We start from the raw sequence: 25,614 nt of genomic DNA, 5'->3' as shown, positions 1-25,614 counted from the left end.
TTTTCGAGACAGGGTTTCTCTGTGGCTTTGGAGCCTGTCCTGGAACTAGCTCTGTAGACCAGGCTGGTCTCGAACTCACAGAGATCTGCCTGCTTCTGCCTCCCGAGTGCTGGGATTAAAACACAGAATTTGACCACTCATCTGACTAGCACACACATTTCTGCAGGTATCAGGACCTGTGCCAAAATCCAGGACTCTAGTTCTTTGGTAGTGGATAATAACAACAAAGTTAGCATTATAATTCGATACTATTCTTCAGAGAATGTAATAAACTGCTATAAATCTTTTTAAAATGAAAATTTGTCCTCTCTGATATTTAAAGCAGGTCACCTCTTGAGACTGTTACACTGGAAGGGGTTTTGTTTTTGTTTATCATTTTATAAACTTAATAAAGTTTAATTTTCATGCTATCAAGGTTCTGGTGTGCATACAACTATAACTGAGGGAAAAAAAACCTTTCAAGATATTTTAAGAAATGTTCTTTTGCTGTATTGCACTACAGATCAAACCGAACACTTGGGCACATGCTAGATCAGTGCCCTACCACCGAGCTAAGTCCCCAGCCCAAACAAAAAAACTGTTTCAATTTCCAAGGCTCTAACTTTAAAATGGGAAATGTAGAGTCTGAAGGTTTCACCAAGGAAAAGCACCAGGAAACATTTAACTGTAAACACACACACACTCAATCTCCACAGGAAACATTTAATTGTACACATACATTAACCCCCCCCACCCCCAGCCCTCCAACTGCCCCTAAATACCTGGTAGTCACTAGTGGAGGCCTTGTAGGCTGTAGCAAGGGGCCGCATGGTAGAGATCCTAGGAGTGCTCCTGGGCTGTGTTGGGGTGCCTAAGGTCTTGACGGGTGTTGTAAAGGCTACAGATGGAGATGACAAGGCTCCTCTGTCACCGTTTTCCATGACACTCTGGAGAAACAAAAAGACAGAGGACATACCATCTAAAACCTTACTAAAAAGGCAACCAATTTGATCTTTAAAGTTTTCAGATAATTTAGCTTTGAAAAGACAGTATGTCCCTTAGTTAGTTGGAGACCTAACCCTCAGCCACATCAAACAGCCTCAGTCTGAGTATAAATCACAAGAACAAGAATCTCCAGGCAATGGTCTAAAAGAGCTAGTTCCAGGACAGGCACCAAAACCAGAGAAACCCTGTCTCGAAAAACCAAAAAAAAAAAAAAAAGAATCTCCAGGCAAAATGGATGTTTTGGAAGAAACAGGTTTCCAGAGAAGGAGGTGAGAGAGGGGAATGGGAATGAAAAGGAACAAAATATATGGTATACATGTATGAAATCCTTTTAGACGCATCTCAGGGCAGACCCTATGGTAAGCCATCAAAGACAAAACAAAAGAAAGACTGTAATTCTTTTACATGTAACTGTGCAACTGCTGTTGTGCCATTGCTGTCCCTAAGAGAGGACTCGGGGGTCCTGGGTACTACATAGCTTCAGACTGAGTCTCCTTCCGATTCAGGTTTCTCTTAAGGAGTCTAAGACAGAATCACCATCTGCTTTGCTCAATTCCGTGTGCACTGCAACAGTAAAGTGCCTCGTATGTAGTATTCGGATAGAGGGTTTGCATGTACTTACTCAAGTATGTTCAAACTGATTTTTTAAGCTACAAAGAAAAGTTTAAGTTCTACTCACTAATGTTGAAAGAGCACATACAGAGTCCGCTGTAAAGACTGAAGGAGAAATGAGTACAGGAGCTTCAGCTCCTCATGGCTCAGCATCAGCTGGCACCTGCTGGACACAGCACCAACCTTAGGCTTCCTGAACCTGGTGCTGCTCTGAGCAATCCTGAGGTCTAAACTCCAGGCCTCACTTCAACAACTCTACACATTGCTTAGGCTCTGCAGACCTCTTTTTTGAGAAATGAAAGGATGTGGACAGATTGTCTCTAATATCTTGTGATTACTTTTGGCCTACTGTAGTACCATACTACCATAAATATCATCTTCAAACTAACAAAAACAAGCATAGTGAGGCTAAGGCACAAACACTATGTCACTACTGAGACTTCCCTTAAATCAACTACAACCTACTTTATCTATACACGGCTTGACACCGATCATGATGGATTCTCCAAATATTCTCCCATCTTTGCTTAAGGCTTTCCGGGCCTGCAACTTAGATTGGTAACGGATGTGCATCCAGTTGCCTGTGTTAGACATCTGCAAAGAACACAGTTATTACTTAAAGTGCGAAGCCCAGACAAACATACAAACACAAGGACAAAACTAACTTTCATTTTGTTATTTGGTACTCTGTAAAAAGCTGCATATTAAAATTCAGAAAGTCCCTATGGAAAAACTTCAATAATCCCTACCCAGATCTCAATTCTCTAAAATAGAACATGTGGCAAATATTCCCTAAAAGTAAAAGGAACTCTCAAAAGAATTATTTCCTACAGAAGTTATATTAGCAACTATTATGAAATTTTAAAACGCTATATTCATGAGCATGAGTTTGTGTAGAACTGAATTAACAGAAATGCAATCTGGGCAAGACCTGAGTACGGGACAAGACCTGAGTACGGGACAGGACCTGAGTACAGGACAAGCCTCTCTAGAGGCTGCTGCAGGGTAAAGAGCTCTTAACGAGGCTCCAGCAGATCGGGGCTCCCCACTTCCTCCCCCATAAAGCTTAAGAGAAAAACATTAATGTAATATGAGACATACTGTTAATCCTCGGAGGCTGTGACTATTTTAAGAAAGGGAGGGAGGTTCCTAACTCCCAGTCTACTCTTTAACTATTCCTTCTCAGCAAACACTCCTGAGTTTGACTCTTGTACACTCCATTGTATACATTCTTTGAAAATAAAAACTAAATTTAAATTTAGAAAAATAATCAGAAGTAGTGTTCTTCAATTTATAACTTTTGTCTCTGTAACCAAAATCTTAATTGAAGAAGAAAGTATTAGCAGCCTTACCACATGCTTTAAGATATTCCCATACTGTGCAAACTGTAATAATATATAAGAAGCAGACGCCTGTGGAAACCTGGGGGAAGAATGGCCCAGACAAAGCCGTCAGTGCCCATCACCAATACAGCAGCAAACTACCACACCACGCTTCCTCTAGAGTCCATCAGTCACTCAGCTATTCTTCCTTCCCAAAGCCCACCTCTGAAGTCTTTTACGTCCCCACCCCCACAGCTCTTCCAGTCAGGCAGATGCAGGTCTGCACACACACATTATGAGATGTAGTTATAAGTAGGGCTATCATGACTCAAAGGGCGACTATTCTAATTATAACACTGAATCTCTCTGCACTGAGCATCACCTGAAGACTTCTGAAACTTAGTGCTCAAAAATAAAATTCGGCATCAATAACAGCAAAAAAATGACTTAAAAAGGATGATACTCAAAAATAAAACTAGCATCAACAAGAATGTTAATCACATGAAAATGATTAAATTACTCTAAAATTACTTGAGGTGATATTCAAATTTTTAATAGCCATATCTTTAAGAGGATACTTTATCAGATCTTACAGTCTGAATATCTTAAAATAAGGCATAATTATTTTTAAAGTCAGAATAATGAAGTGATTTACTATTTGAAAATAGTACGAGCTACTACCAGTTTAGAAAAGTATCTGAAAAAAATTTAAACCAATATAAATTAATCTGAAACTTCAATTAAATAGGCCTAAACAGGCATGAGGGGAAAGGTGAAATTAAACACATTAAAATCAATATAAGTAAACCAGGAGCCATGGCACAGGCCTTTAATCCCAGCACTCGGGAGGTAGATGCAGGAGGAGTTCAAGGCCAGAAGTCAGGGAGCAAGATCCTGTCTTAAGCAACTCTCCAATGTGAATAAAACACTGAACTCAGAACTAAAGTTTCATTTTTATTTATTTGTTTATCTCTAGGTTTGAGATTTTTCGTTCCACAAAAACAACAAATAAATAAGGCACAAAACTGAAAAGATAGATAATGGCTGCATGTGAAGATGGCATTCAAAGAAATAAAACGTTTTTAGGCGCCACGATGACTTTTGGAAAATCTAATCTAGTCCTTTTAAGATGATCATTTATGACAATGGATATTTTGTTTATTTTTTACTATGACCCCAAACTGACAAAAAAGTTAAGCAAAGGAAGAACATACAATATATGAGAGACTTCCCTTAAATGAACAAAACGTTCTATTTATTCCTTTAAAGAATGCGTCAGTAAGCACATATAAAACAGCTAAGACTTAAAAGTAATGATACAGCATCACAAAATCTTAAAATTTTTTTTTTAGAAATCCATATTTGAAGTTATAGATGTTTATTTTGCCTCTCTGTTCAGTATTCTCTTTCCCCATCTCCTCTCATCCATCCACGCATGCTCACACACACACCACAAACTTACTTTAATGCTGGGGCAGCATTACTTAAATAAAGCATCCAATACAAGAAAAACAATCAATTTTTTTTAAAAAGATTTATTTATTTATTATGTATACAGTATTCTGCCTACATATATCCTATAGGCCAGTAGAGGGCATCAGATCTCATTAAGGATGATTGTGAGCCATCATGTGGGTGCTGGGAATTGAACTCAGGACCTCTGGAAGAGCAGTCAGTGCTCTTAACTTCTGAGCCACCTCTCAAGCCCTTAAATATTTTTTAAAGCACTAGAAGTAATTCAAATACTTTTTCTAACTACTAGACATCTTCAAAGTTACACTAACACTTGTGAACCCAAAAAAACAGACTAAGAAATGACAAGCATGCTCAACACTGCTCTACTTCATGAAAATAGAAAATTTTAAACATTGAAAAGCAAAATCAAGTAGTCAGCTCAAATGCCAGGGACATGGGGCTTTGCAAGGTTTCCAAGAAAACAAAGGGATGCAGCTGCCCTATTCTCACCAGCGCAGTCAGTAAATGAAAATCTCTTCAAAGCAGTAGCCATCATGCCTCAAAGGGAAAGGCCAGTTACAGCAGAGGGCAAAAACAGGATGTGAGACTTTCCACCATGCATTCCCATACACCTTCTAAATTTTTAAATGTTAAAATAAGTTAAATGTATAAAGCCAAATAAATACTTATTATGCACTATTTATTCTCCTTCAAGGAACCGTATGTGTTATCTTTATATATTCTAGTCCCAAAACCAACATAGTAAGGCAATCACACTTTTTTTATTTGGTCAAGACAGGGTTTCTCTGTGGCTTTGGAGCCTGTCCTGGCACTAGCACTTGTAGACCAGGCTGGTCTCGAACTCACAGAGATCTGCCTGCCTCTACCTCCCGAGTGCTGGGATTAAAGGCGTGCGCCACCACGGCCCGGCTTAGACGGTGCCACTTTTGTCACACAGAACATAAACCAATCTCAGTACTGCCAGCTCAAGCCAGCTAAGAGACTACCAAAGCACAGAAGGAGCCCCCAGAAAATGTGGAAAGGGGATCCTGAATCTAATGGGACGGTCTTGCCTTTCACAACTAGGAAATGATTTGGGAAGAGCATGCAAAATGGTTTTTATGAGACAAAAATTAAGTTCTAGCTAACGATATCCAGGATGCGGACAGCATGCACAAGGATGACACAGCCGCTGTCTGCAATTCAGTATGAAACACACCAGCAACAGAAAAGACAACGAGGTAAATGTCGCCAGCTGTTCATAACTGTGGAATCTAGTAGTAAGTGTGTGGGTGTTCGCTGGCCAAGTCTTTCAACAATATCAACAAATACTGGGGTGGGGTAGTTTTTTATAAGGTCCATAATCCTTACCCAAACACAGTCACCCAAGTGTCATCGAGGTGATCTTCTGAAGTCAGAGAATCTCCTTGAGTATAAAAAGGATCCAACTGGGCAGGAGATAGTGTCGTCTTCCGTGGCTGACCAATATTTGCTGGACTAAACATGCTTTGCCCTATATTAGTAAAGTTAGGAAGTTAGCTATCAATATAAATACATGAGCATATTTTAAAACAAAGATCTTAGTTTAAAGGGCAAAGTATATTAAAAGTTGACAATGCCTTCTTCAGGGCTCTATAGACACTATTTTTACATGTATATTCACACACCCCTCTCTCTCTCTCTCTCTCTCTCTCTCTCTCTCTCTCTCTCTCTCTCTCTCTCTCCTCCCCCCTCCCATCTTTAATCCCAGCACTTGAGAGGCAAAAGCAAGAGAATCTCTGTGAGTTCAAGGCCAATTTGGTCTAAATAGCAAATTACAGGCCAGCCAGGGCTACACAATGACACTGTCACAAACATAAACAAATAAACCTAAGCAACCATCCCTTCAAAATCTAATTAACTCTTTCTACAAAGATATGCCTTTAATAAGCCAAAGACAATAAAAGGTACATTAGTATAAAACCTGAAGCCAATTCAATTTTTTATGCCCTGTATAGCCATTAATATACAGTTTAGTTATGCTATATCATGTAATAAACTTCAAGCAAGAAATTAAATTAAGGCTCAAGTTGAGACAACCATCATGACCTTTAAAAAGACAAATCAAAATTAAATCTCAAATGAATAAGCAATCTAATTTTTGCCTTGTCAACTAATCTTAAAAATGTAATTACTTATACTAATTGAAAAGCATTTACATAAGTTTAATATAATTGCTCTCCACCAAGTTAATATTTAATTGCTCCACTGATTTTACTTCTTTTAAATCAAACTTCTGGTACCAATACTCTATTCTGTGTAAGATGAAAATAAAATGTACCTATCAAACCACATCAGACTACAGTATACTTTATTTTCCTTGGTAAATCACTACCCAGACGTCCTTCATAAAACCAAATTAAAGAGAGGACAAATGCCCTTATTACCTTTCAATTAAAGAACAGATTCAATTATTTCAAACTAAATGAAAACAAAAAAAATTACAAGAAATTTCAAAAGGATATGATAAATGAACAATGAAAATTTTGGCCACAACACCTTCTTACCATGAAAAGGAGCAGCACAGGCGTGTAACTAAGAACTCCGCCTCAGCTCAGTGTACAATGGGGCCTGTGTGGTCCCAGGAAGAAACACCTACACCTAGGAACTTTCTCCAAAACCTGAGGCATAGAACAGGAATGAAGTGCTGGGCCTCTGGAAGATCCTGGAGGAGAACCTCTTCCTGGTCTGCTGCTTCCTTACAGAACCCAGAGCCACCAGGAGTTGGACCCTCCCATCAACCATTAATCATGGAATTGCACCACGGACTGGCCTACAGGCCAATCGGAAGGAGGTGTTTTCTCAAATGAAGTTCCATCTTTCCAGAACAGCCTGGCTCCCAACCCAGTGAGACCAAAGATTTCATCTCTGAAGAAAAGAAAGCTAAACCCAAGTTTATGGTATGGTGGTGCACACCTTTAATCCCAGCACTCTGGGAGGCAGAGGCAGGCGGATCTCTGTGAGTTTGAGGCCAGCCTGGTCTACAAGAGCTAGTTTCCAGGACAGGCTCCAAAGCTACAGAGAAACTCTGTTTCGGAGGAAAAAAAAAAAACAGTGAGCCCACTCATAGAAGAGACAATAATGAGAGGGTAAAGTGAAAATCTATTTAATGAAAAAGGAAATTTGTTTGTTTATACTCAGAACACCAGCCAGGCAACTTTGACTTTCTTTAAGACTTTTCTTTGAGAAAAAAATTAAGGGGGAGGGCTACATAATCTGAAACTGACCTCCAATTAGCCCTTCACAAAATATTCAGTGTATTATCCAATTCTCCTACTGTGCAGCGCAGTAAGAAACAAGAGAGCTTCTATTAATCTTGCCCCCAATTCCAACCAATGGGACCCCTACCTACCCCTATAAACAACTCTTTATATAGTTTTTAATAACTCAGGAAATACTTCAAAAGTCTATTAGGTATGCATTCTTAAATTCTTAATACTTTTGGTAAACTATCCTATCTATAAACTCAGAAAGCAAGCTATACAAAGCATCACCTTTCTAAAGGAAGTCAGAAAGTCCCTAAATCTGGAGTAAGACTGCTGGCAACCACAGAGCCGAGGACAGAGTTTAAGAAGAGGACTCACCAGTCACTGGAGTAGTGACTCCAACAAGAGGGCTCTGCATCATTGAAATGTTTGTCTACATGAAAACAAGAGTGCTCAGTTAACAGTCATTCCTGTAGATAACTACTACAACATCCTTACTAACTAGAATGAGTGGTCTCTAACCAGCTCACTTCCAAAGGTACTTACCTTTTGTCTTCTGTCTGACCAGCACTAACGCAGATTACGCAAAGATCAAATGTCCTTTGTTTTAATTATACATTTTAAAATAAGAAACATTGGGCTGGCTTAGTGTTAAGTGCTCTTGACGCCAAGCTTACCGTAACCTGAGCTCAACCCCCAGAATCCACAAGATGGGAAGAGAGGACCTACTCCTACAAGCTAGCCTCCTACAATCTTGGCACTCATTTGCACACAACATAAACACACAAAATAAATAAGCTAATTAGAACAGAATTTAAAATAAGTTACATTGAATAAAAAAAATTCTATAGGAACTAATGGTAACATGCTAGCTATTTGGTTTTATTTCCCAATGTACAATACTCAAACTATGGATATAATTGTAATTTGTTTATTTAAGTCATCTTCACAAAGAAAAAAAACAAAAAAATAAGTAAAAAAGAACACATTCAAATGACATTAAAGACAACTTATGTTTAACACTATCAGCATATTACAAAGAGGAAAGTATCATTAGGCATCATTAGAGGATATTTTAAAGGATGTTAAAAAAAAAACCCAGCCGGGCAGTGGTGGCGCACGCCTTTAATCCCAGCACTTGGGAGACAGAGGCAGGCGGATCTCTGTGAGTTCGAGACCAGCCTGGTCTACAAGAGCTAGTTCCAGGACAGGCTCCAAAACCACAGAGAAACCCTGTCTCGAAAAACCAAAAAAAAAACCTTTTCCAGGGGCTGGCAATGGCTCAGCAGTTAAAAGCACTTGCTGCTCTCCCAGAAGACCTGAGTTCACTTCCCATCACCCATGTCAGGCAGCTTTAAGAGACTTCTAACAACAGCTTCAAGAGATCCAGGGCCCTCTTTTGGCCTCTCAGGGCACTCACACGATGGCATATACACACATAGAAATACACATACACTCAAAAATAAATAAATGTGTTTTTAAATCCTCCTATAAACAGAACAAACCAAAAAAGTCTAACCACTACCAACTATCTGATCCAAACCAGAACTGAGCATGGTACCTTGGAATAACTAATTTTGGCCCTCATCTATTTACTAATATTAATACAGACTTCAAAGTCAAAACCACCTTTCTGTACTATGATCTACAACTCCTTTAAACATTTCAAATAAGACAAGAACTAATGCTAGGTCTTCTCATGCAGCAGAATAAAATGGTCATGAATCCAGAAGAAGCAGTGATACTCATTCCAAACTTCACGTCAGCTTTACTTAATTTGCAGAATGGTCCCTATTCAGGATGTTCTAGATTTAGCAAACCCAGAAGAGCACTGTCCATTAAGAATGGCACACATGCAAGTCAGGCATTCACATACCTGAGAATCATCAGAACACCTACAGAAAGAACACACTAAAAAGCAGCTTTCTTAGTAAAATAAGTACTGGATGTCTATAAAAAGATAATGGTCTTATATAAATGAAAATTTATAAAACAAAACTCTCAGGCCAGGCATGCTGGCAGACACCGTTAAGCCTAGCACTTGGGAGGTAGAGACAGTGTTATTTGTGAAAGTTCCAGGCCAGCCTCAAAACCACCAGCAACCAAGCTCTCAAATCATTATTAAATGCTCAACCTCCAAATACAACCCTGAATTTTCATTTTAATTTTTTCCCTAGAAAAGAATGCATAAATCTTAAGCAAAGAGAACGACTTACAACCCTAATAACACTCTACATTTACAATAATCAGGCTGGGAACATGGACAGGTTAATACGACATACCTATAAAAACCAGACTCACTTAAGAGAGAAAACAATCCAGTGTCTACTACCTTTTTTGCTACTATAGGATCTTACTATATAGGATAGGCCAGTGGTCCTCTTTCCTTGCCTCAATCTCCCAAGTGCAGGGCCTATAGATATATGCCACCAGGCCTATAGGTGTATGTCACCATGCCCACCTTAGAATTTTTAACACTTTAAGTACATTTCATGATAAACTTGCCTATTCTATACTTATGGTTCCTTCAGAACAGACATCAGGAAACTTTCTAATTACTGACCTCACTGTGTAAGCACACAAACACACAATGACTAATCACGGAGCATGAGAACTTGTGCGTCACCTGTCTTCTCGAAGTCAAAGGTGTCGACCCGAGTCCTGGACTGGAAATGTCATCATATATACTTCTAACCGGCGGAGCTCCACTTTTATCTTTAGGAGCAGGGACAACTGGCTGTGGCGGTGACCCCCCTGTGTGTACAAAAAGCAGTCAGGTGAAAAAGCAAACTAACCATTCATCTTTCTTTTCAGCTATGTTTAATTTATGGTTTTGAATAACAAACTCTTTGTTTCCTAGAGCGATGCAGCCTTTAATACGTGTAAGAGTCACCTGGGCTCCTGGTAGATGTCAGACTGATTCAAAAGGGACAAGACGGAACCAATGACCACACCTCCAACAAGCTCCCAGGTGATGTCACAATGTGGGTGAGCAGCAGACTGCACTTTGAAAGATTTCAGAATTGCTACTGGAAATTTTTTAATGTTTAGAAAACACAGGTAATCTTGCTTTCTCTACTCTGTGCTTAACATTTCAATACACAATGTGATCAACCCCAGAGCTACTTACTAACTTGATCCTAACTTACTTACTTACTGGGTCCTAACTACCCAGATCACCTGTATTACAAGGTCAAGGCCAACACTAACAACACATTAGGCTCTGTCTCAAAACAAATAAAATATAATCTCATTTCTTACTAAAGTATGTACTAAACAACTCCACTGAATATATATATTTGAATAATTAAAATCACTCCAGTTAGAAATTTGATTGTCAAATGAAACAGACTATATTCATAATTCTTATAGTAGAAACATTTTTAATAATGACAGAAAAGACCTGACTTCTGTGACATAAACAATGCTAAGCAATAAAGCAGCCCTGGCCTTTATTTAAACAAATGCAAAGTTTCAACAGTAGTCCAGTTACTCAGAGCCCAGACGACGGAAGAGATTCAGCTGCGCTAGGCATCATGCTGTCACTAAAGAGCAAGTACTGTCAAATTATTACTTAGCTTCAGATTCCTCTTCTGAACAGTTTTGAAAAATGGAACTATTACTACCTATTTTGTTGAAACTGTTGTTGTTGTCTGAAACAGGATTTCCTTTTTGTATATTTATAGCCTTGCCTGTCCTGGAACTTGTTCAGTAGACCAGGCTGGCCTTGAACTCTTGAGGACAGCCTGCTCCTGTCTTGCAAGTGCTCAGATTAAAGGCGTGTGCAACCACCACCCGGCTCAAACTTTTTTTTTAAAGACAAGGTTTTTCTGTATCTTTGGAGCCTGTCCTGGAACTAGCTCTTGTAGACCATGCTGGCCTCAAACTCAGAGATCTACCTGCCTCCCGAGTTCTGGGATTAAAGGCGTGTGCCACCACCACCCAGCCATTTTTCTTTTCTTTTTTTTTTTAAAGATTTTATTTATTTATTATGTATAGAAAGTTGGCCTCCATGTATGCCTGCAGGCCAGAGGGCGCCAGATTTTATTACAGATGGTTGTGAGCCACCATGTGGTTGCTGGGAATTGAACTCAGGTCCTCTGGAAGAACAGTCAGTGCTCTTAACCGCTGAGCCATCTCTCCAGCCCCCAGCCATTTTTCTTTAAGGAAGTAAATATAAAATGATCAGCATTCAGCCTAGCTCACCACTTAGGTATATCTTAATTTCTTTTGGGTTTTACAGTAGCTGCTTACTGTTTTATATTTTATCGTTTTTAGACAGGTGGTCTACTGCTCAAGCTGACCTCCAACTCACTAGGTGGGGAAGAATGTCCTTGAATCACTAATACTACTGCCTCTGTTTCCTAAATGCTGGAGTATAGGCTTTCACCTCCATGCCTGGATAAACTTATGGCTTTTAGACAGGCATTTTCAGGGCCCAGCTTGCCTAAATTGTCCTACGTGGCCCACATTGACCCTGAACTCACAATCCTCCTGCACCAGCCCCCTAGGTGCTGGGATGATAGGGGCTCACCGGCAAACTGGGCTAAGGCATAACTTTATAAGAGAAGTATTTTTAAATTAATAATGTATTGGTAAGGGAGAATGCTGCGCCATTCCATCTCTGAAATTCTACTAGGAATACTGATAGACCACACCACTACTATTAGCAATTAACCCACCTGCGAGCAAAGGTGATCTCATTTCCATTACTCCTACGGACGGGCCACTGATTGATCGAGGCTGTGGAGTCACTGGAGCTGGTAAATCCCCCATTAAAAATCCAGGTAAGAACTGGGCATTAACGCCTGTCTTCGGAGATGTCGGTGAACCCAGCATCATTGGTTCAGATCCTAAATTAATCAAAAATTGAAATAATGCCATTTCTGTTATATCTAACAAATAGAGCAATTTATGATAAAAGTTGAATAATTCAATCAACACAATCCTACATATTATGAACTACTTTAAAACAACGAAGGGTTCTTTCTAAAATATAGAAATATAGCACGGTGGTGCTCCCTCATTTCCACCAGATCAGCCCAGGGCGTCGCCCATCCACCCGCAATGCTCATATCTTTGGCAGATGGTCCTGGTTATATTATTTTACTTCTTTAAAAGCATCATTTGAAACTCTTATTATTTTAAAAGAAATCTCTAATACAAGAAGAAAATTTTTTCCACAGTTTATACTGTGCAAACAAAAGCAAGGAAACTACACCAATTTTATACAAATCTTGACCAATCAGAAACAATGGGTTTAGCCTCTTCTTCCCACACATCCAACTATGCATTGTTTCAGTAATAAGGTAATCATGCACACATTACAACACTAATAAGGTTACAACTTGCATTTTAACTCATGAAGACATTGAAAGTAGTGGTAAAGATTACTTTCAGATCATGATCAATTATTAGAAAAATCATTTGGAGAACTATAATCAACAAAAGTTTCTCTAAAATAAAGCCAATCTAAAGAGAGATCTAACATTTCATAAGCATCAACTCTAAATTAATCTTCTAGGGTTGAAGAGAAGTCTCAGTGGTTAAAAGCACTGACTTCTGTCCCAGAGGACCCATGTTTGATTCCCAGTACCCACATAGCAGCTCACAAAATTCCAGTTCCATGGAATCTAAAGCCCTCCTGTGGCTTCTTTAGACAAGTGGCACACTTGTACACAGACATAAATGTAGACAAAACAACCCATGCACATAAAACAAAAACAGACCTACATATTAACAATGTAAGTTTAAAAAGAGGGGAAAACCAAAGTAATTCAGAAGGGTAAAATAAGTATCAAAATAAGGTGTAAAAAAATAGCTATATTGTAATTCTTTTGTGAAGTACTAATTACATGGTGCTACTGCCTATTTCAAAAAAACAGGAAACTCAAACAGATGTCTCAAAAAAGGGCATATTCGGAACAATACTTAGAAAACTACAGTAGCAAAATACAAGGTTTTTGGTAACAATGCAAACTACCTTCATTCTTCCATCTACAAAGGAGTAGGGAAATTACGACATGACAAGAATTAGGTCAAGGGCTGGTGAGGTGGCACACTGGGTAAAAGCCCTTGCCACTAGGCCTAAATTCAGTCCCCAAAACACACACACACACACACACACACACACACACACACACATGCATCCACTTGCACATTACATAAAGAAAAATCCACTTAGGTCAAGGAAAACTCGGTCCCCTAAACACATAGGAAAGGAGTAAGAAGTCCGACTGTCACTAACCATCCCTTCACGGCTAGACTTAAAAGCTTAAGGGCTGCATCCTGCATGTCTTAAACGTCACTTCTCAATCTCTGCCCCAAAATATTAAGTGCCACACTGTGGTCCTCAGGGAGCGCAAGTGATGAGAAGGGGCTGGGAGAACGCCATACCAGCAGAGACCTGGAAACCGTGCCACATGTGAACCTGGGCAGTTAATGTTAGGGGACGTCAAAGACTCGGCTAGGCCAGATACAAGGATGTTCTTGCTCACAGTATGTACTACCTCAACAAACATGTCATCGCTGAACAGAAAACCTGGACCTACTAATGAAGTTTCCTAATCTCTAAGGAAATATGAAAAAAAATACCTAGATCAATACCTGGGCACAAGTTTTAATGCAACAGTATATCTACATTAATAACATTATAGGTTCAGTTTTTATGACAAGCTGAAAAAGAAATCCAGTTCGTTAGCTACTCTTTTTTTTTTTTTCGGTTTTTCGAGACAGGGTGTCTCGGCCTAACAGTCCTGGCTGTCCTAGAACTCACTCTGTAGACCAGGCTGGCCTCGAACTCAGAGCTCCACCTGCCTCTGCCTCCCGAGTGCTGGGATTGAAGGCGTGTGCCACCACCGCCCGGCCACCCTGCTATTCTTAAAGAAACTTTCTATCCAAAACATGGTAAGCATGACATGTCCCTTGAATCTACAGAGTTAATTCTGCACACTATATGCCACGCTTGCTCTCTTTTTCCAGCTCAGAAAGCTATAAACCAATCCTGTGAGTCTTTGCAACTGTAAAGTGGTTGTTTTGTTTTCTGTTGTAAAATACGACCGTTGTCATTACTCACAAAACGCTGGACTGTTTTTCTACGGCATCTTCGGGAAGTTTCCCCAACCAATAATGGGATGAACCTTTAGACTCAAGAGTCCTGCGACAGAGCCGCATTCCCAAGCAAAGGGCGGCGGAGGAGGCACCCAGGCTGGGTCTAGGCCATGCTCCACGCTCCACACACCAACTCCTTTCCTGAAAGACCAGGGGTGACCGCCCACCCCGGTGCAGGCTCTCGGGGTGCCGGGCAGGCGACCTCACCGGGGCCGGGCGCCGGCACCGACCGCGGCGCTTCCCGCTCCCTCCGTGGCGCGCGCCGGCCGCCTCCCCGTCCCCGGCGCGCCGGCTGGGCCACTAGGGAGGCGGCGGCTCCCTCACTCACCTAGCGTGGGCGCCTGGGGATCCACGGCAAACGCTGCCATCGCCACGGCCGCGCTTCCTCCGGCAGGCACCTTCCCGGTTTTCAAAAATGGCGGAAACGCTCCTCACCGTTAAGGCCGCGCGGCTCGCGGGGTTGCGTAACTTCCGGCTATGCTCTCTGCGGAGGCTGTGGCTGCTTCCGCCATGTTGGAAGAGGGCAAGCTTCTTGGCCGGGTTGGCGAGTCTAGGGTTTTGCTGGGGATGCATGGCAGAGTGTGGGACCTCTGGTTCTGAGGATGGTTTTGGTCATGCCTCGAGCCTCCTGATATGTTTGCGTTTGTGCTTCATAGAAACAGATTCATTTGCTCGCTTGTTAATTAGTGTGGCTTCCCCAGTGCGCTCTCTTCCATCGGCTTTCCTATCACCTGGGACAGTACGCTTAATGAAACTCGATATTACTTTTTCTCAACAACTTGATTTCTGTACTTGATATCCGACGTTCATTTCTCAAAGTTTTCCACCATTTATATGTCATTTCTCTTAAATGTGTTGGGCACTATTTCATATTAAACCATAATTAATGCATTGTGTATTAATACATACAAAAGAATATAGATAAAATAAGTAAGTAAAGGTCTTCTGCCCATGACATTCCTGTCTTCCCCTCTTCACTCCTTTTTTTCCTGGGAGTATATTCTTGTATTAATCACACACATCTACATAGAATGTATGTTAAAATGTTTAGTTTCACTGTTTGCAAACAATAAAAAAAAATAATGTGCTTCAAGTTCTATATTCTAGAAGGTGCTCTGGTCCTTTCCCAGCCTTTCCAAAATATTGATGTACCTGTTGCTATTTCTTTCCAAGCTTTCTAGAATCTGGGAGAGCTTTTGTTACAAGAGTGGAGTAATAGTGTTACAGTGTTGTGTTCAAATCCACTGGAAAAGACCAAAGACAGAGACTCAATTCAAAGTAATGGATTAAATGGATTTATTCCTCTTACTGCTAGAAGAAGGGATGGCAGCCTTAAAACCAAAAAGCATGCAGGGCCAAAAAAGGCCAAAGGAAGGGTCTATAAAGGTGGACATTACAATTATCTCATGCTTTAGGGAATCCACAGCTGGGCAAGAAAACTGCTTTTTTTCTCTCAGTTGTTTCTCTTCCCTGTTACACAGGGATAAAGAGACAGTCTCATCCCTGTCCAATGTGACAAGAAAGAGCAAGCAATTCAGTACCTCACAGTGGTAACAGCCCCCGGCCACATCTCACAGGCTTTTTAGGGAAAAGGTCAACAGCCCTTGAGCAGTGCCTGGTGCTGTGTTTAGTTTCTTAGCCATCACAGGGAGTCCAGTATAATTATTACAGAGGCCTGACCGCTCTGGGGAAAGTGTCACTAACAGCTGAGAAAAGCGTTTCTTCCTGAGTAGGCAACAACAGTGACAAGCATCAGGTTGGGGTTGGCTGTCACATCCTCACAAAAGCAATAGCAATTCCAACATTAAATGGTAGATTCCTAGAATTCAACTTTGGTCTTGTTTCTTGTTTGTTTTTGTTTTTTGTTTTTCAGGGTTTCTCTGTATAACAGCCCTGGTTGTCCTGAAACTTGCTCTGTAGACCAGAGTAGCCTCAAACTCAGAAATCCACCTGCCTCAGCTTTCCAAGTGCTGTGACTAAAGCCACCAATACCCAGCATTAGAATTCAAATTTCAAAACCACTTTCAGGTTCAATTTACTTAAAAAAAAATGTGCTGAGTATAATGGTTCATGACTTTAATCCCAGTTCTCATGAGGCAGTTAGGAGGCAGAGGCAGGCTGATCTCTTAGAGTTTGAGGTCGCCCTGGTCTACAGAGTGAGTTCCAGGACAGCCAAAACTGTTACACAAAGAAACCCTGTCTTTAAAAAATAAAAATAAAAATAAAAAAACAACGGGGGATGTGCTTCTGGATTAGTTCATATAACTTTGGTGTGGTTGGTTACAGATTTTAATCGCCGTTTTATTTTAAAATGTTTTCCTTGGCCGGGCGGTGGTGGCGCACGCCTTTAATCCCAGCACTCGGGAGGCAGAGGCAGGTGGATCTCTGTGAGTTCGAGACTAGCCTGGTCTACAAGAGCTAGTTCCAGGACAGGCTCCAAAGCCACAGAGAAACCCTGTCTCGAAAAAATAAAAAAAACAAAAAAAAAATGTTTTCCTTGGAGAAAGTCATTTTCTTTCTCTCCATGAATTTCAGTCTTTACCCTTCCAACTGGCTCTTTCCTGATCAGGACCTGAAGATGTGGTACACCTCCTCTTAAAAACCTCTCCACGGATTCTCCTGCCAGCCCCACCCTCAGGTCAGGAGTTCTCTATCTGCCTGTCTCCAACAGTCTTTTATTCTTTTACTGCTACACTTCCTAGGTCTCCTAACTTCCTATCCCTTGCCTCTCTTTTGAACAATTGACCCTATTTATGGCCGGGAAATACTTGTGTTTGTCAAGCCTCTTTCCTCTCCTTCAAACTCTCAGTCTTATCCCTTGAAGTCTTTATCGATCTTCATACTCTATAAATAATTTCCAGTACCGCGTGACCAATCGCTCCAAAGCCAAGAGTCACGTTCCAGATGCTTGCTTGACAACTTGTCACCCTGCCAGTCCATCGGCCCCAGTATACCTACTTAAAGTCCTCGGAAACCGGATTTGTATTTAATCTCTACATTTCATTTTTAATAAGATAGAAACAATCCCGTGAGCTTGATGCATGCTGGTTATCTTGGCTTCATTGATCTCTCCCCTTCCTGCCATCATGTGTTAAGATAGCAGTGCAGACAGAACACTAGATCTAATAAACAGATAGATTAGATAGATAGATAGATAGATAGATAGATAGATAGATAGATAGATAGATAGATAGATAGATAGATCTTTTAAAAAGTCTTCTTGATGCTTCGGTTTCTAGACAATGCAGCCAAGCCTTCCCACGCCCTTGCCATCACTCTTCTGCTGAGCCCAGCACACCACTAGCCAAAATTCCCCTCTTTACACATACTACCTGGAAGTTCAAACACCTTCTCTGGGGTATAGGTATATAGTTAAGTCTGGGTTTAATCTCCAGCACCCAAGGAAGATAAAAATTTCACTGGGTTTAATCTCTAGCAGCCAAGGAATATAAAAATCGCACTGGTTTCCTTTACCAACAGGTACCTCCTTTTCTTCAGCTTTGACAAGACTCCTATGTGCAACATATATTACAACTAATAATACCCCAATATATACATATATATTGCAAAGGAAAATTTGAGTATCTCAGTATTTTCAATAAGGGGAGTAGAACCACATCTGTAATTTAGAGATTTCAGTAGGCACCTTGTAAGCATTTAACTGGGAATAGGGAATGGGCTTCATGGTTTAAGTACCTGCCATGCAAGCAGAGGACCTCAGTTTGGATCCCCAGACCCAGGAAAATCCAGGCACATGGTAGCACATGTCTTCAGTGCCAGCATTCTCGCAGTGAGATGGGAAGTAGACATGGAAAAATTCCCAGAAGTTCTTGGGTCAGCTAACCTGATATACACAGCCACAAACAAGAGATTCTTACCTCAGATAAGGTGGAAGGGTGAAAACCAAGACACAAGGCTATTCTCTTACCCCTACATGGGTGCCATGGCATGCACACCTAACTCACACGCACACACTCAATACCCCAAAATCCTGAACACAAATCTCCCACTACTTACTCCATACCTGGGTAGAAAGCAAAAAGCTGAGCCTGAAGATTAAGAAGTTCAGAAATACCAGTAGGTTAGAAATATCAAAAATAAGTTCTTCGCCTTCTCACCATAATTTTTAATGAGCTCTTTACAGGTCTCCTCTGCACACCCTCATCCTCTTCTTGAAAGGTCCTCACATTTACAAGCCTTGCTTCTGACAGTCGGCCTGCCTAGTGTGCCTTCACTTTCTATCCCAGTGTACAGCAATCCTGGCCTTCCTTCATCCAGCTTTAAGCCGGTACCCTTCCTCTAAGACCTCCCCCACATCTCAGTATGTGAGTACCCCTCCTCTAAGACCTCCCCCACATCTCAGTGAGTACCCTTCCTCTAAGACCTCCCCCACATCTCAGTGAGTACCCTTCCTCTAAGACCTCCCCCACATCTCAGTATGTGAGTACCCTTTCTCTAAGACCTCCCCCACATCTCAGTGAGTACCCTTCCTCTAAGACCTCCCCCACATCTCAGCAGTCATCATCCTGTTTGTGCGTGACGGCCACTCACTCGCCAGAAGATGCTCACGTTGAAGGTTTTTCTTTTAGTCTCACAACATGGATTTTTCTTGAGAACAAGGTCCATTGTCTTTCCTTTTTTATTTTCATTTCATCAGTAAATGTATTAACAAATTAATTGTAAGTTAAAATAAATATTAAACAAAGAATAATTATCTGACACAACTTATTTGATGTAATGTTTGCATGTTTGAAGATTTTTTTCAATCATAATCATAAGAACCTTAGTTCTATCAGAAGTGCTTATTATTCTACACAAAGACTGGTTTTTAGTTCTGTTTAGTGCTTTTGTTGGATAATGACAGTTTCAAAACTTGGATTATCTCATGATGAGAAACACTTGTTCAGTTTTTGATGCTTCTTGTCCAAAGAGGAGGTGTTTTGTATTTGCCACAAGCCTGCGTTCATTAGATAAGCATCTTAATTACACAAGCTGTCTTTTGATTTTCTCCTCTGAACCTGTTGAATAAAATGTCACGTGGACTTCCCCCATGTCTATTCTGAATTTCTAATTTATCCAGGACACACACTCTCATTACTGTGCTGTTTTGTACTTTGTTGATTTTCAAGCTGAAATGGAGAAGTCTTTCTTCAATGCATGATGCATTTGGTTGAGCATCACAAGAATACTAATCTAGTTATGGAAAAAGCAAGGACCAACTCAAGCTACACCAACTCAAGGCTCTTGCCCACTGGCCTGTCACTGAACAGTACAGGAAACACAGGTCAGAACTTTGGTCTACGAATAATTCAACCTGAAAATTCAGGATTGGATATATTTGAACTTTCCTCTCAACAAAAACAAATTGTGAAAATTCAGAAATATATAATATCTCAGAAATTATTTAATCAATTGATAAAGCCACAGTCAAACTTTTGTGTACCTATCATATATACTAATAATTCATCAACTTATAATAATTCAACTTAATTAAATCTCTATTTTTTTTTGATTTTTCGAGACAGGGTTTCTCTGTGGTTTTGGAGCCTGTCCTGGAACTAGCTCTTATAGACCAGGCTGGTCTCGAACTCATAGAGATCCGCCTGCCTCTGCCTCCCAAGTGCTGGGATTACAGGCGTGCGCCACCAGCACCCGGCAATTAAATCTCTATTAACATAGTTATATACAACTATAAAGTCAATCTAGTGTTAAGATAACTTTATCTGTTCTGTAAGAATGTAATTTTTAAAAATTAACGAGGGGCTAGCGAGATGTAGTGCTCTTCCAAAGGACTAGAGTTCAATTCCCAGCACCTACACCAGGCAGCTCACAGTCACCCATAACTGCAGCTTCAGGGAAATCAGAGGCCAGAAGCATTTGTAATCAATCACATGCACTTATCTACACACACACACACACACATACAAATAATTAAAAATGATATTAAAATTAGAAAAATTAAAAACAAAGATAACCACCTTTTGGAAGACTTTAAAGAAGAGATGGAATTTGTCTTCTCCAGATAGAGAGCAAAGGCAGGAGACATCATGCCCGAGCTTGTTAACTGCCTTCGGCAGCTGATGTGTCATGGGCTGTCATTCACTTAGACTGTGATGTCACACAAAGCACCCACATGAGCTCGCAGCAGGCAAGGCCAAATGGTCTCCGAAACAGCTTCATGATTTAAAGTATAAAGATGATCTCAACAGAAATACACGTCCACAGTTGGTCCTGCATTTTTGAGCCCTATAAACAGTAACTGTAGTTGTATGTCTCCAAGTCTTAAATAAATGAAACACACAGAAACGTGAGAATTTGCTGATGGAGTCGTGATAGGGAACAACTGACAGAGATGATGCCGTCAGACATCAAATGAAACTCGAGCTTGGCTGATCTGCCTGTTCATTCTTAACCAATTAAATGCATCCTTCTGCCTTTTGGAAATGAAGAGAAATTTCCAAACTTTCATGTGAGAATTTGATTCCTGGTCCTGCATTCAAATACCAGTTAGGTTTAATCAAATATTATTTGATTAACTTAATTATTTGCTTAACTCAAGGAAGTTATAGACATCAAAAGAGAAAACTTCTGGAGGTGGGGGGTGGTCTCGATTCTTGAAAGAATTATGTCTGGATTTTACCTTGAGATGACAAGTTCAGGAGGGAGTCGTGAGGACTGACAGTAAACAAGAATGCTGGTGATAAACATGCTATTTTCTATAATTTTGTTTGAGATTTTCTAACTTTTTTTAAGTAAAACTAGCTGGGCAGTGGTGGTGCACACCTTTAATCTTAGGACTCAGGAGGCAGACGGAAGCAGATGGGTCTGCATGAGATGGAGGCCAACCTGGTCTACAGAACAAGTTCTAGGACACAGAGACCCCTATCTCAAAAAAACAACAAAACTAACAAACAAACAAGCCCATATATTTTTGTCTCCACTTTTGTGAAAAATATTAGTAAAAAAAAAATCAGTGAAGCAATTATTCTTTGCCTGGTAGTTATTTTTATTTAATGAACAGGTATTTTGTTGAGGACTGGTACAACCCTCTCAACCTTGAATACTTAATAATTATGGGGCACTGGTAATTCTAGAATTTAGTTTATTCATTTGAATTGTAGAAAGTGTAATATCAACCTTGTATATAATACACTGGTTTACTCACCCCCAAATAGATACATATTATTGCCTTAACTGTAACTCGGCATATCACAAAGCATTTAATAAACAATTCTGGCTTCTCCCACCACTCGGTCCTACCAAACGGATCTTCCCAAGGTCAGCATCTCCTCCATGAAGCCCAGCTGCCTTCGGTACATATTTACCGTATGGAGCTCTCAGCATCATTTGCTCTGATTTAGCACGCATGTTGAAGTCTTCTTTAGTTCCTTTGACAGTGTGCTCCGGTTGCTCTCTTCTCTCTCTGACCACATCTCTTTTCTTGGCCCACCCTCCATCCAGCTTTTAAATGTGGTTGTGCCAGAGTCCAGCTCCAGCGGGGTTCTTGTGCCAGAGGATGGATGTGTGAATTCAGTGACGGACTGTCTTTCAAACTCATGGCCCCAACTAGCTGTGGCCATCTCTATTTTTTTTTTTTTTTTTTTTTTTTTTTTTGGTTTTTCGAGACAGGGTTTCTCTGTGGCTTTGGAGCCTGTCCTGGAACTAGCTCTGTAGACCAGGCTGGTCTCGAACTCACAGAGATCCGCCTGCCTCTGCCTCCCGAGTGCTGGGATTAAAGGCGTGCGCCACCACCGCCCGGCTCCATCTCTATTTTTTTATACAAGTTCTAATGCATTCAAACATGAGCAGCTTCAAATCATTTCTCTTTAATTGTTTTCTAAGAACCATTAACATTTATTCATTTTAGTTTCTCTTCTTTTTTCCTACTCCCTTGATATCATTGGCTTTTACCCCATATCATTATAATACAAGCCAAATGTTTTTATCCAGCTAGGTACGTCTTATTCATACTGTGCCCTAGCTGGCAGGAAACATGCGGTTATAAAGAAATTTAAGCCCTGTGATTAGTTCTTTTTTTTTTTTTTTTTAGTTTTTCGAGACAGGGTTTCTCTGTGGTTTTGGAGCCTGTCCTGGAACTAGCTTTTGTAGACCAGGCTGGTCTTGAACTCACAGAGATCTGCCTGCCTCTGCCTCCTAAGTGCTGGGATTAAAGGTGTGCGCCACCACTGCCCGGCTCTGTTATTAGTTCTTAATAATATGAAATCAGCTGAGGGTATTGTAATGCCTAGGATATCATTTTCAGGTGTATACCAGTTCCTAAGGGATCTGTATGCCACCTTTATTATGCGCCGTACATTTATAATTCTATTCTTTTTAAGTTCTTAAAATAGTTATGATTAGTACCTAACTCTAACTGTTGGGACTAAATTTCTATTCGTTCTGGCAATTTCTGCATGTACTTTCCATTTACAGGAACTGGGAGTTTTAGATTCCTTTATTGATATATTAGAAACATATCTAAGCGTTCATGTCCTGGTGCCAGAGAAATGTCTGACCTTTCATGTTCCTACAAGTTTTTAAGGTCATCTTTTAAGAAACTGTTTTCCGAGTTCTTAAGCTCTTTGGAGTATATTTATCTGGTTTTGGAATTGAATAAGCGATGATTTGGAAATGAATAAGCCTTAGTGAGTTCTTTCTGCTTACTCTGGACACAAGGAAACTGTGTTTCTGTAACACACCAGAGCTTTGGTTCCCAGTAAACCCAGGCACAATCATGGCTAATAAAGCAAAGCTAAGAGTTACCATAGCGAAAGCCACAGAGGCCTGAAGCCCATGAGTTCCCTAGGATCAGCGCAGGATTTTGCCCTGTTGTTTCCATAGGTCCTTGTCAGGTGGACGGGACTCTCCAAAGGGCCATGCCCTCTAGTCTAACAAGCTCCATTTGCAAAACACTTATGTGCCATTCCCAGGAGTGACAGCATGGTTTCCACCATGGTTGTTCTCCAAAATCCAGCTTTATACCTTAGTTTGACTTTAAACTCTCCTTTGTGCGATGCTGTCTGTTCCTACTGCAAATTCTTACCAGTAACCAAAAGCCCCATCTAGTTACCCTCTTGGCATACCCATTTGACTTGTATATCTCAAGGATACGTCGAATCAAATATAAAAGGCCAACGTAGGAATGAATACTTATTCTCATTAAAGCTGAAAGCCTTGGGATGATTCTGAAATCTCTTCATTTCCTTCTTGTTTTGTTTTTTGAGACAGAGTTTCTCTGTGTAACGATTCTGGCTGTCCTGGAACTCGCTCTGTAGACCAGGCTGGCCTCCAATTCACTGAGATTTGCATGTCTGTGCCTCCCAAGTGCTGGGATTAAATGTTTGCCTCACCACTACCCGGCTAAAAACTCTTCAATAAAATTCAATGCCATGGCTTGTAAGACCTACTCTCTAAATATTTTTCAAAGTATCCACTTATTTCCGTTTTTATAAGATTTATTTATATTATTTTAATTAGGTGTAGGTGTGCGCACGTGCATGCAGGGACCTGCAGCAGCCAAAGGTGTCCTATACCCTGGAGCTGGAGCTACAGTTACAGGCTGCTGTGAGTTACCTGATGTTTGTGCTGGGAACCAACCCTTGGTTCTCGGACAGAACAGTAGGTGTTCTGAAGTCTCTAGCTTCCCCTTCTTTCCATCTTTACTGCATCAACTAAACCTGGCTTCACCACCTGAAGCCTGGACCTAACCTCCTTACTTGCCTTGTTTTTCCTCCCAATTCAGTCAAGGCAATACAAACAGACTGAATCATTAAAACAATGGTCTGAAAGGTTAGGGATATAGCCCAGCTGCTAGCGTGCCTGCAGAGCATGTGTGAAAGCCAGCACCAACCACATAAACCAGCCTTGGTGTCTATGCCTGTTAACTGCAACACTTGGGAGCTGATGGAGAAGGGACCAGAAGTGAAAGGTCATCCTCAGTTCGGTAGCAAATCAGAGCCCACCTGTAAAACGCAAGACCTTGGGCCAGGCGGTGGTGTGCAGGCCTTTAATCCCAGCACTCAGGAGGCAGAGGCAGGCAGTTCAAGACCAGCTTGGTCTACAAGAGCTAGTTCCAGAACAGGCTCCAAAGCTACAGAGAAACCCGGTCTCAAAAAAACAAAACCAAACAAACAAAAAACCCCAACAACAACAAACACAAGACCTTGCCTCAAATAAATGAACTATCATTCTTGAGGCTAAAGAAATGGTTCAGGGATTAAAAGAACTGGCTACTCTTACAGAGAACCTGGGTTCAGTTCTCAGCACCCACAAGGGACAGCTCACAGTTCTCTGAAATTTTAGTCCTGTGGGGGAATCCAATGCCTCCATGGACTCTGCATACACATGGCACACAGACAAATACACAGGGAAAATATCTATACACATAAAAATGAAAGTAAAAGAAAACTTTCTAAGCAAATTATGATTACAACCTTTAATCTTTCTGCTGTTCTGAAAGACTAACATCCGAAAGCTTTGGACCAGGTCTCGATGATCTGGCCGACAGTCCACATCCATGGACAGTATCCCATATTCTCCATCCCATGCCCTCCACCTCAGTGATGGACAGCATCCCATGCCCTCTGCCTCAGTGATGAACGGCATCCCATGCCCTCCACCTCAGTGATGAACGGCATGCCACGCCCTCCGCCTCAGTGATGGACAGCATCCTACACCCTCCTTCCCGTGCCCTTTGCCTCAGAGATGGACGGCATCCCATGCCCTCAGCCTCAGTGACGAACGGCATCCCATGCCCTCCGCCTCAGTGATGGACAGCACCCCACACCCTCTATCCCATGCCCTCCGCCTCAGTGATGGACAGCATCCCATGCCCTCCGCCTCAGTGATGAACGGCATCCCATGCCCTCCATCCCATGCCCTCCGCC

At 41.0% G+C, this 25,614-nt stretch overlaps 1 protein-coding gene across 1 annotated transcript in view; it reads right to left on the bottom strand.

The window, feature by feature from the left end:
* The window catches only part of Nup35 (nucleoporin 35), a 16,927-nt gene extending 1,761 nt beyond the window's left edge, over positions 1 to 15,166 (bottom strand). The window contains exons 1-8 of the mRNA XM_005346646.3: positions 15,057 to 15,166; positions 12,301 to 12,471; positions 10,245 to 10,372; positions 7,997 to 8,051; positions 5,745 to 5,886; positions 2,949 to 3,018; positions 2,062 to 2,190; positions 762 to 926 (exon numbers count right to left, since the gene is read on the bottom strand). Of these exons, the coding sequence (XP_005346703.1) occupies positions 762 to 926; positions 2,062 to 2,190; positions 2,949 to 3,018; positions 5,745 to 5,886; positions 7,997 to 8,051; positions 10,245 to 10,372; positions 12,301 to 12,471; positions 15,057 to 15,096 (900 nt within the window). The 5' untranslated portion in view covers positions 15,097 to 15,166. The remainder of the gene's footprint in view (positions 1 to 761; positions 927 to 2,061; positions 2,191 to 2,948; positions 3,019 to 5,744; positions 5,887 to 7,996; positions 8,052 to 10,244; positions 10,373 to 12,300; positions 12,472 to 15,056) is intronic.
* Positions 15,167 to 25,614: the final 10,448 nt, after the last annotated feature.

Source organism: Microtus ochrogaster, chromosome 4 (assembly GCF_000317375.1).
Source record: "Microtus ochrogaster isolate Prairie Vole_2 chromosome 4, MicOch1.0, whole genome shotgun sequence".
In the NCBI taxonomy this organism is placed as follows: Eukaryota; Metazoa; Chordata; class Mammalia; order Rodentia; family Cricetidae; genus Microtus; species Microtus ochrogaster.
This window is presented reverse-complemented; position numbering and strand designations above follow the sequence as displayed.